General features: G+C 41.3%; 1 protein-coding gene across 1 annotated transcript in view; it reads left to right on the top strand.

The window, feature by feature from the left end:
* The first annotated feature begins 2,261 nt into the window (after window positions 1–2,261).
* The window catches only part of ZSWIM5 (zinc finger, SWIM-type containing 5), a 317,188-nt gene continuing 308,412 nt past the window's right edge, over window positions 2,262–11,037 (top strand). Inside the window, exon 1 of the mRNA XM_006839698.1 lies at window positions 2,262–3,073. Within this exon, the coding sequence (XP_006839761.1) occupies window positions 2,482–3,073 (592 nt within the window). The 5' untranslated portion in view covers window positions 2,262–2,481. The remainder of the gene's footprint in view (window positions 3,074–11,037) is intronic.

The raw sequence follows: 11,037 nt of genomic DNA, 5'->3' as shown, positions 1-11,037 counted from the left end.
ACATCTTGATTGCATGTCTGATCGATTTCAGATTGAAGTAGTTGGTAGAATTCTTTTATTTCATCCTCACTGGCTTTAGTGGTTGGTGCATAAATTTGAATAATAGTGGTATTAACTGGGCTTCCCTGTAGCCGCATGGATATAATCCTCTCACAGACAGCATTATACCTCATGACTGATCTGGATATGTTCTTTTTGACAATGAATGCAGCACCATTCCTCTTCAATTTGTCATTCCCTGCATAATAAACCATGTGGTTGTCAGATTCAAAATGGCCAATACCAGTCCATTTCAGCTCACTAATACCTTAGATATCGATGTTTATGCGTTCCATTTCATTTTTGACAACTTCCAATTTTCCCAGATTCATACTTCGTACATTCCATGTTCCGATTTTCAATGGATGTTTATAGCTGTTTCTCTTCATTTTGAGTTGTGCCCCATCAGCAAATGAAGGTCCTGTGGGCTTTTCTCTCCATTCATGTCATCACGGTGAACTCTACTTTGAGGAGGCAGCTCTTCCCCAGTAGCATTTTGAGTGCCTTCCAACCTGAGGGTCTCATTTTCCGGCACCCTATCTGACAGTGTTTCTCTGCTATTCAGTGACTAAATATTCGGAAGTAGTTTGTCACTCTTTCTTCCTAGTCTGTCTTTGTCTGGAAGCTCATCTGAAACCTGTCTACCATGGGTGACCCTGCTGGTATTTAAAATACTGGTGGCATAGCTTTCAGAATCATAGCAACTCACAAGCCACCATAGTACGACAAACTGACAGACAAGTGGTGGAGCAACACATAAGTAGCCAGTGTGATTTGCACTTAATTCTGACGCTATAGGCTGAGCTGTTTAATTCTGAGATTATAGCAAAATCAAACTTTTTGGTTCCAGTCTTTTTCTAATCATATATTCTCTTCTTATTCTTATTATACTCAAGAACTCATTTGTTTCATAGGAAGAATGATATGGCTTTTGAATATTTTAAAGTTGTAGAGGTTAGCTTGTCAGTAAATCTGAAATAATCTGATCTTTCTAGATGGAGCAAAAGAACATCATTTACACATCCTGATTGCTTATGGTGGAATCTACGATGGAGTTGTCATTCTTGAGCATCTACTATGTGTCATAGGATGAAAAAACAAAACAAAAATCCCCAAACTCTTTGCCTGAGTTGATTCCAACTCATGGTGACAGAGTTAAACTTCTCCATAGAGCTTTGCTTGTTTGTTTGTTGTTGCCTATAATCTTTACTGAAGCACATCACTATGCCTTGTTTCCCCCGCCTGGCTGTGTGGGTTTGAACTGGCAACCTTTAGGTTAGAAATTATAGTAAATAGATATGCTACTTGCTCTCATGGAGTTTACAGTCAGTTGGGCAGACATTAAACAAATATTGTTAAGGGCCATCAAGTAGATTCTAATTCATAGCAACCCTACATAGGGTCCAGCTACTGGGTTTGAACTGCGATCTTGCAGTTAGTAGTTCATTGCTTATCCTAGAGCGCCACACAAGGACTCCATTAAACAAATATATACAAAGATTTATACAACTTGTGGTAAGTAATATAAAGGAAAACATAAAAAGTCATAATTTAGATTGGAGGCAAAGGATTAGAGAATTCTACTAAAAACACATATAAAAAGTGTTTTATTTCCTAGGATGCAAGGTGGTAAAGCCTCCAAAACCCTATGAGGTCGCAGCTGCTGTGGCATTGAGACCTGGGCGTCCCATTGTGGTGAAGTTTTGCCCCGCTCTTAGGGGATCGCTGACTTTATTGTACATTGTTATGGGGAAGGGAGGGTTTTCATCGCTCAGAGTCCTAGAGTTTTTTATCACTGGAACTTCCTGACTGTTACCCTGGTGTCTTCCTAGCATCTTTCTGCCAGATCCTTCGCTCAGCTTTGACAGCCTCCTGTCACGCCAATCTACTACCCGGGCCTGATTTTGAGTTCTCGCTCTCTTTATGTGAAACCGTAAGTTCACGAGAGGGCTCCCAGGAAGGCTCTCAGTCTCGCCATTTCACTCAGCCACACAGCCCATCCCTCTCGGACCTAGCGGCAGGTGGGCTAGGAGAAGGCCTGATCCGCTGGGTTACACAGCACTTCTTATCCCTTGGCCACTCGACCTGAGCGAGCGCTGAGCGCGCGTTCTGGGCTGTGGGTGCCCAGCGCGCGCCGCGAGCCCGCGCTCGCTCCTATCCTTCCTCGCTCCCGCAGCGGCCCGGACAGAGCGCGCCGCCTCACGCTCGTCCCCACAGGCCGTCCCAGTCAGCCTTCGCGGCGCGCACACCAACGCGGCCAAGCTACCAACTTGGGCCGGCCGGCTCTCGGGTTCGCTCGCCCCGCCCCTCCTCCCCTCCCCGGCGCCACTGCTGGGCGCTTGCGCGGGCGCGTGGCCGTGGCCCTGGTCTCCGCTGCAGCCGGTGGTGCCGCTGCCGCCGCCGCCGCCGCCGTCTCCTCAATCAGTCAGTCAGTCCTCAGCAATGGCGGAAGGAGGTGAGCGAGAGGAGCTGCTCTCGCCGCCGCCGGTGTCTCCGGCCAAACGACTGTGCTCGTGGCCCAGCCCGCAGGCTCACCTCCCACGCGGTTCGCCTGGGACAGTCAGTGGCGGGTCGGGGGGCGTTGGCGGTAGCTGCCTGGCCCCCGGGGCCCGCCCCCACCTGCAGCCTGAGTCCTTGCTGGACTGCGCCGCCAAGACAGTGGCAGAAAAGTGGGCGTACGAGCGGGTGGAGGAGCGCTTCGAGCGGATCCCGGAGCCGGTGCAGCGCCGCATCGTCTACTGGTCCTTCCCGCGGAATGAGCGGGAGATCTGCATGTACTCCAGCTTCCAGTACCGGGGCAGCGCCGGCGCTGCTGGCGGCGCCCAGGGGACTTCGCCGGCCGAGGAGGGGCTTCCGCTGTCCCCCGGGGCCGCAGCTCCGGCCGGCTCCGCCCCCGGGGCCGCCGTGGTTGGGGCGTCCCCGGGACTGGGCGCTGGAGTCAGCGTGGCCGGTGGCGGCGGCAGCGAGGGGCTGCCTTTTCGCCGGGGCATCCGTCTGCTGGACAGCGGCTCGGTGGAGAACGTGCTGCAAGTCGGTAGGTGTTCGCCCGGCTTCGCTCGGTCCCTGGCCGCCTCTTCCGCAGGTGCCTCCTCCCTGCCAGAGATCTGGGCCGAAACCCCGGTTGTCTACCCAACTCCTGTTCCCCTGCGGAAGGACAAACAAGTCACATAAAAAACTTTTCTCAACATCTCATATATGTCCACTGCCGCTCTGGCTCTGCTGGCCTTCTAACCCCATTTCTTTTTGTTTGGAGAGTGAATAGGTGTTGTTTCTACTCTTCACTCTACTCCCCACCTCTAAGGCAAAAAAAAGAGAGAAAAAAATAAAAGCGGGGGGTGTTTTTGGGGATGTCATAATCTCGGAAATGCGTTTTTCAGATGTAAGTTTGGAGAGAATATTGTTAGTGAATCTGGAGCAATTGGTCATACAGGGAATATTTGAGGGACAGACTGTCAAAGGCAATCTATAGTTTTAGCAGATTGGAGCTGGGTGTAATTAACTTTAAAATCAGGAAAAAGAAAACAACAACAAAATACAGTCCTCTGCAGACAGTTTAATGGTCTGCTTTAATATTTACCTCCCTGTAAACCAGTAATGCTTGGGAATCCAGGCTGTGGACTAACAATAACCGAAGATGGAAATGTGACAGCGTCTCTTCTCCACACCCCTACCCAAGCAAAAAAAAAAAAAAAAGAAAAGAAAAAAAGCCACAATCTGGAGTGGGGGTGGGGTCTGTCTTCCTTATCAGACTGGGGTAAATCAAAAGCTGGTCACGTTGGATTTTTCAAATGCTTCTTTTTGACCAAGTCTTCGTATTTGCCCTTTTTTTAAATTAGCATTTTGTGTACGTGTGAGAATGAAAAATTATTTTCTTTTCTTTTACTCTTCCGTAGCTTCCAGTTTTGTTAATCTGATTGCGTATGGAAATGCAGTGTTCCTGATTCGTGGGATGGCTAGGGAGAAAGAGAAAAAAAATGACATTGTTTAACATTGACATGCTATATGGAAAATTAAAACACAGATTTTTTTTTCCCCCTGTTTGGACGACTGCAGCATTCTAGAAGTGTACCTGTATCTTTACACATTGTATTGTACAGTATATGCTGATGTTTACTGAAGAACGTATTTTTGAAAGGAGTTGGAGGGGGATTGTTTTTAGAATTAAGCATGCACATACACACAAACCCCAGACATTTAATTTTTTTCCCCCTTAAAGGGTGGTACATTGTGTTTTATATAAAGTAATCAACTCTGTTTATTGAGAACCCCAGAGTCCTGTGTTTCTATTAAAACAACAACATGACAAAATTTGTTTTGCAAATATGAAATATAAATTTGTGCTAGAATACAGTGACAGTAAATTGAGAAAATTTTATTTTAAAGAGGTTATCCTTTGTGTATTTGTGAATATTTTTGAAAGAATTAATTGAGTAAATAAGTAATTAAAGTGTACAGTTTTAATACTTAAGTATTGAAATGAAAATGAAGAGATATTTTTCTGTTAGCCTAGAAACTTCATTTTCTCTATGAGTGTAAATGAGTGAATTTTGACTTTAAGATTTTTGTTTAAAATATTTTAAATGTAAAAGGTACTGATGGTTTTGTGGACTCCTGGTGTGTTGCTGTAGGATCAGCACTGAACTTCAGACCACATGGTCAGCAGTTCAAACCCTCCAGTAAGAGATGGGTTTGAAAGAATTTTCCAGCTGAAGGGGACAAATGAGGGAGAGTTGTTGTTGTTGTTAAGCACCATGGGGTTGTTTCTGACTCATGATGACCCTGTATAGAGTCCCTGAGGCTGTAAATCTTTGAGGAAGCAGAAAGCCTCATTTTCTCTCAGGGAGTGGCTTGTGGACTTGAACTGCCAACTTTGTGGTTCCCAGTCTAGTGCTCTTTGTGGTTCACAGACCTGTACTTAATCTACAGAGTCACTGTGCTCCCTTTTAAAGAGGTATATATATTTTAAAGTACTATAATGTCAAATTCCAAATGAAATAAAATGTTATGAGTGATCCAGACCATGTTTAAATCAGATTTGAAATATGTGATAGTGTGTTTATGGGTTGATGGGCACTTGTATGATAGTTTCTGTGACCTGGAGAAAAGACATACAGAAAAGCATGTATTTCTGATTCTCACTTTAGTTGTCAAAGATGAGGATAGAAGAATGAGTTCATCACTTTTAGGTAATGCTATTTGAGAGCCATGAGCTGTGTAATCTTTATTTTTTCTGTCCTTAATTTATGCTAATGTGTATGCAAGAGAAGGATATTCTGTTCTCTGTCATTTTAAGTTCTATAAGTTGGTATGAAACACCCTTTAATATGTAAAACTAGACTTGCTGCTTATCTCCTAAATTAAAAATTGTATGTGATTTAATCAAGATGTAGGTTTTATAACAGTATTACCAAAATTTGAGTTGGAAGTTATTTGTGTATAGTAAGATATAGTAATAATGTTCTTCAGTTTATAACTTCACTTCATTTAGCCTTTTAAGTTACTAAGTGGTTGTCGTTGTTGAGTAGGTTCCAACTCATAGCTACCCTGCATAGTTTTTCCAAGGAGCAGCTGGTGGGTTTGAACTGCCAACCTTGAGATTAGCAAGGTTAGTTAATACCCTAAGGCACCACACCAGGACTTTAAAAGTCTGTATTTCCATATTATTTCCAAGCCCTAGTTGGAGTTTAGAAGGCATTAAAGGATAATGCTTTATGAAGAAAGGAAAGTAGGGTTACTTCTTTTAAAGAAAACATTCAAAGGGGGATTTAAATTATAAGCATCACAATACATGAGAAGTTTTGAAGGAAAATAATGAAAAAAACTGGTTCAAATAGTAGGTACGTATATTAAATTCTGTAACTTCTGATTGTGTTTTGTATAGGCTTTCTAAATGAAAAACCATAAACTCTGGTACAAAGTCTGGTGTGCTGTAGAAAACAGCAGATTTTGAATCACAACTAAAACTTTCCCAGCTTGATGTAAACAAATGCAAGAACTATAGGTTTGTTATGCTCAAAGGATACATTTCTTTTACTTGGCAATAGTGAATCAGAAGTATTGTTCCTTTTAAAAGGGGAAAATTGCAAATTAGTCTTTTCATGGACATCTGTAAATTTGAAGCTATGTGAATAGATTTACAGTCTGATCTTTCAGTATTATGAAGGTAATAGAGTTCAGATGTTGTAAGCAACTGCATTTTTAACCTGTTTAAGAAGCCCGTGGAGTAGCAGCAGTCTAAATCTTGTAAAAAATACTTATTCAAGAGTCTGCAGATGGTGTAAGAATGGGGCAACTACAATTTACAATAGTTTTAAGACTGTGACCCTTCTTTGGTATTCACCGTATTATAAATTAGTTTTTCCTTGTTTGGTAAAACTTAAAAGAGGTTTGTGCCTTCTCAGGAAAATCTGAATTGATTTAAGGAAAAGATGCATTAATAGTAAAAATGGAAATATATTTATTTGAAAAAAAAGTTTTTTTTTTTTTTAATTTGATGATGCCATGCAGGGTCTTCTGTGCTGGTTGGTATATCTTAATTATATACATATTTATCCAGAAATTTTCAGTAGACTGTGATAGGTGACTTCAACAAAACCCCTTGTTTTTAAACTGTATATTTTCTAAGTAACTAATGTGTCTTTGAATAGTCCTTAAGACTAGACCCACAATGCTAAGCACTACCTTATGTGGAAGAAGTATAATTTACAAAGTTAATAATAAAAAGAAGAGGTACATTTCAAGAAGTTATTAATAACTTAAATATCAAATTGTTGTTGTAGTTGTTAAGTGCCGTTTAGTTGGTCCTGACTCATAGTGACCCTATAAAGGATTTGAACTGCCAGCCTTGTGCTTAGCTGTTCAGTGCTGACCCTACAGCCTCAAACCAGGACTGTAGGTATTGTTGTTAAGTGCCGTCGAGTTGGTTCTAACTCATAGCAGCCCTGTATAGAGTTTCCGAGGAGCAGCTGGTGAGTTTGAACCACCGATCTTGTGATTCAAACCACCTGCGGTCCAGCACTTACGCTATAGACCACATCAGGACTCCATATATCAAATTTGTTGTTGTTGTTAAGTGCCATTGAGTACGTTCCGACCCATAGCAACCCTATATAGGGTTTTCAAGGAACGGCTGGTAAGCATGAACCGCTGACCTTGCAGTTCAAATAGCTTTGTGGTCAGAATTCCAAATAGTATGTTTTAATTATGATACCTGCTCCCGTAAAGTTTTACAGCCTCAAAAACTCTGTACAGGGTCGCTATGAGTCGGAATTGACTCCATGGCACATAACAACAATGACAATCAGTAAACATGGAGTCCTGGTGTGGCGCTGTGGGTTAATGCGCCAGACTGCAAAGCCATTTGAACTGCAAGGTTGGCGGTTCAAGCTCACCAGCTGCTCCTTGGAAACCCTATACAGGGTTGCTATGGGTTGGAATTGACTCAACGGCACTTGACATCAGTAAACAAGCCAATGAAGACTTTATGTAATATAACTTTTGCAAAATGTAGTATAGCAAATATTACAGTTGTTGATTTTTAGACACAATTTGCTTAATCTACATTTGTTTGGGGAGTGCAGTGGCTCCATATGATTAAACATAGGACTGTGAACCACAAGGTCCACAGTTTGAGCCCACCAGCCGCACTGCAGGTGAGAGATGAGGCTTTCAGCACCCCTGAATAGGGTCACTATGAATCGGAACCTACTGGACCTACTGGAATCCACCCTGTCAGAGGCCCAAGTCCATATACATATGAATGGGATTAATCTAAGGGAGAGAGAGAGGGCCTTCCAGTATGTCCATTATTATGGGAGCAGGCCACACCCCCAAGGAAACATCTTTCAATTGATTGGTTGCTCGTGACGACTTATCATAGAGGTAATTATTCCTGTATTAAATTTCATCACCATTGGAATAAGCACATCTCAACTACCAAACCAACCCAGTCAAGTTGACACAAACCCCTATTACAGCCCACCTTTGCCAACTTGACACCTATAAACTATATGTTTAATCACTGAGTAAAGAAAATTGTAAAGTCATACTTGTGCCTAACATGATATAACTGAAACACAATAACTGAAACACAACTAAAATAGATACAACCCAAAACTCACTAGCCCCATTTATGTATGTCACAAGTGAACAAAGCCAAAATATTTGATATACACATACAAAAGAAAACAAAACAAAAAATATATGCTCATTTAAAAGTCCAAAGGACATATTCTGCAAGCCAGCATCCTGCTCGTAGGCACACAACCTTACTTAGTCCGTAGGTCTAGAGTCCGAGGCTACTCTGTCTTTCCATGGCACCACCTCTGCTTCCACTTCAGCAGTTGCAGCTTTTCCAGGCAGGGATCCCACATTCCACTCATGCTCTTCTTTCTTGATGGTCCTGGGATCTTTTGTTCCTGAAATGAAAGACTAGCTACTTCCCCATTTAGTTACATATCTTCTACAATTACAGTTTTGACAATCACAATTAATTCTGCTAACAGTTACTCACAATTGAAATAATAAAATCCTATCAGCATCATTCCTTATCCTCTTTCACTAGAACCATCTAGAAAACAGGAAAGCTAAGTCACTTCACAGCACTTATCAACAATAGCATATTTGTTTGGTGGAACAAAAGATATCCAGAGCTGAGAAGATTTTTAGCATCATGTATAAGTTTGTTGTTTTTGTTGTGTGCCATCGAGTTGATTCCAACGCATAGTGATCCTGTATAGGGTTTCTGAGGAGTGGCTGGTGAGTTTGAACCACCAACTTTGCAGTTCAAACCAACCTTGAGGTCAAGAGCTTATCCTGTGGCGCCACACCAGGACTCCATGTATAAGTTAGAGTAGGTAACATCACAATAAAACTTAATGCAGGGGAAAATTAATTTATATTTAAAATGTTCCAACATAGAATACAGTTTCATATCTTTTAGGAATAAGCTGGCATAATTTAGAGATAACATTTTTCTTGGTGTAGGTATTTATCAAGTTTCACAACACATTGCCTTCCCCCCACTCCAAAAAAAAGTGAGTCCTTCCCCATCATCCAATGTACTGTACACCTTAATATTTAATTAGTGTTTATTGAATGAATGAATGTTAAACATGGGTTTCTCAGTGCTGTAAAACTGAAAAAGAAAAAGAGAATAATAAGTCTGAATTTTTAGCTTGTGGAAGATATGGGGAAAAACCAGACTTGTGCATAAACTGATAGCTTTCAGTAGTATGGGTGCTGTAACATATGTATGTTGTTGTTGTTGTTAAGTGCCATTGAGTCGGTTCCGACCCATAACAACCCTGTAGGGTTTCTGAGGAGCCGCTGGTGAGCTTGAACCGCCGATCTTGCAGTTCAAACGGCTTTGCAGTCTGGCTCATTAACCCATACAGTGCCACACCAGGACTCCCAACATGTGTATAAGGGTAAGTAAAAAAGTATTGGTATAAAAATCAGAAACATGTATTAAATAAAATAAAAACATATTAAAAAACATGTATTAAAAAAAATAACAAAGTCTATTGCTTCCCAACATATCCTCCATCTAGGTATATACATTTCTTCTGAAGGTGGTATCTCCATCTATCTAACCCTTCCTTGAAGAATTCTATGCTTTTTGATTTATACCATGTCGAAATGGCAATTTTGGAAACTTTAAGGGACTCAAATCATTCTTTGAATTGGGGAGCAAGAAGAAAGTCTGAAGGGACAGGATCAAGGTTGTAGGGTGGAAGAGATAATGTTTTGCAATGAAATTTTCACAGGGCAGTCCTTGCTACGCTTGAAGGATGAACAGGCTCATTGTTGTGATGGAGAAAAATTCCTCAGTGCAACTTTCCTGGCCTTTTTCTTACCATATCTTTATAATAAGCTCCCATGATGGCCCTGTATCCTTCAAGAAAATCTATCAAGATTACCTTTTTTTTGGTTTGTTTGTTGTTAGGTGCCTCCAAGTGGGTTCCAACTCAGCAACCCTGTATAGTATTGCTGAGGCTTTAAAATCTTTGCAGGAGCAAAAAGCTTTCTCTGGCAAAGATTAGCCATTTGAAATCTAAAAAAAAAAAAAAAAGTTACAATAGCCTTTTTTTTTTTTTTTTTTACAATAGCCTTTTGAACTGACCTCAGTTCCTTGAATATAACTGGCTCAGCAGATCTGACTTTGAAGTCATTGTTTTGGTTGGATCTTAGGCATCCTAAGAAGACTAAGGAGTTCTGGTGTGGCACTGTAGGGTAAGTGCTAGACTACTACCCACAGGATCAGTGGTTCAAATCCACCAATCACTCCTCAGAAACCCTACACAGGGTTCCTGTGAGTTGGAACTGAAGCCATAGCACTTAACAACAAGGAGACTAAGATAAGTATATTATTAAGAGAACTTGTCTGTAGTTATCCATTGATCACAAAGACATGTTTAGACAAATAGTGTTTGGAATAAACCTATATATATATGTTGGAGTCCTGGTGTGGTGCTATAGGATAAGCACTGGACCACAAGATCTGTTTGAACCTCAAGGTCAGCAGTTCAAATTCTCTGCTCATTCCTCAGAAACCCTATACAGTGTTGCTGTGACTCGGAAACCAAATTGATGGCACCTGGCAACAACACCAACAATCACAGTGTTGTACATCTGTTTTGTGTGAAGAATGGTGATAATGTTTTCTTCAAGTGAAAGTTTTAAATGAATTTTTATTAAAGGTGACTTTCTCAAAAGAAGAGCTTTAGCTTTAAAAGAATGAATTAATTACGATAACAGATTCTATTGTATATGTTATCTCTATTTTGAGAATCATTTTCATATAACGTCGAAGTGTAAATAACAAGTCTGAATTTTGAAGGATGAGGCCTAGGAAGGAAGGAAGGATACCTATGCGAAACAATTTAATTTTACTTCCTTTTTTTTGCTTTTTGTTGTTGTTGTTGTTAAGTGCCATCGAGTCGGGTCCGACCCATAGCGACCCTGTACAGGGTTTCCGAGGGTGTAAATCTTTACGGG

This window comes from Chrysochloris asiatica, unplaced genomic scaffold (genome assembly GCF_000296735.1).
Source record: "Chrysochloris asiatica unplaced genomic scaffold, ChrAsi1.0 scaffold00026, whole genome shotgun sequence".
Classification (NCBI taxonomy): Eukaryota; Metazoa; Chordata; class Mammalia; order Afrosoricida; family Chrysochloridae; genus Chrysochloris; species Chrysochloris asiatica.
The sequence above is the reverse complement of the archived record's forward strand: the minus strand, read 5'-3'. Positions and strand labels throughout refer to the sequence as shown.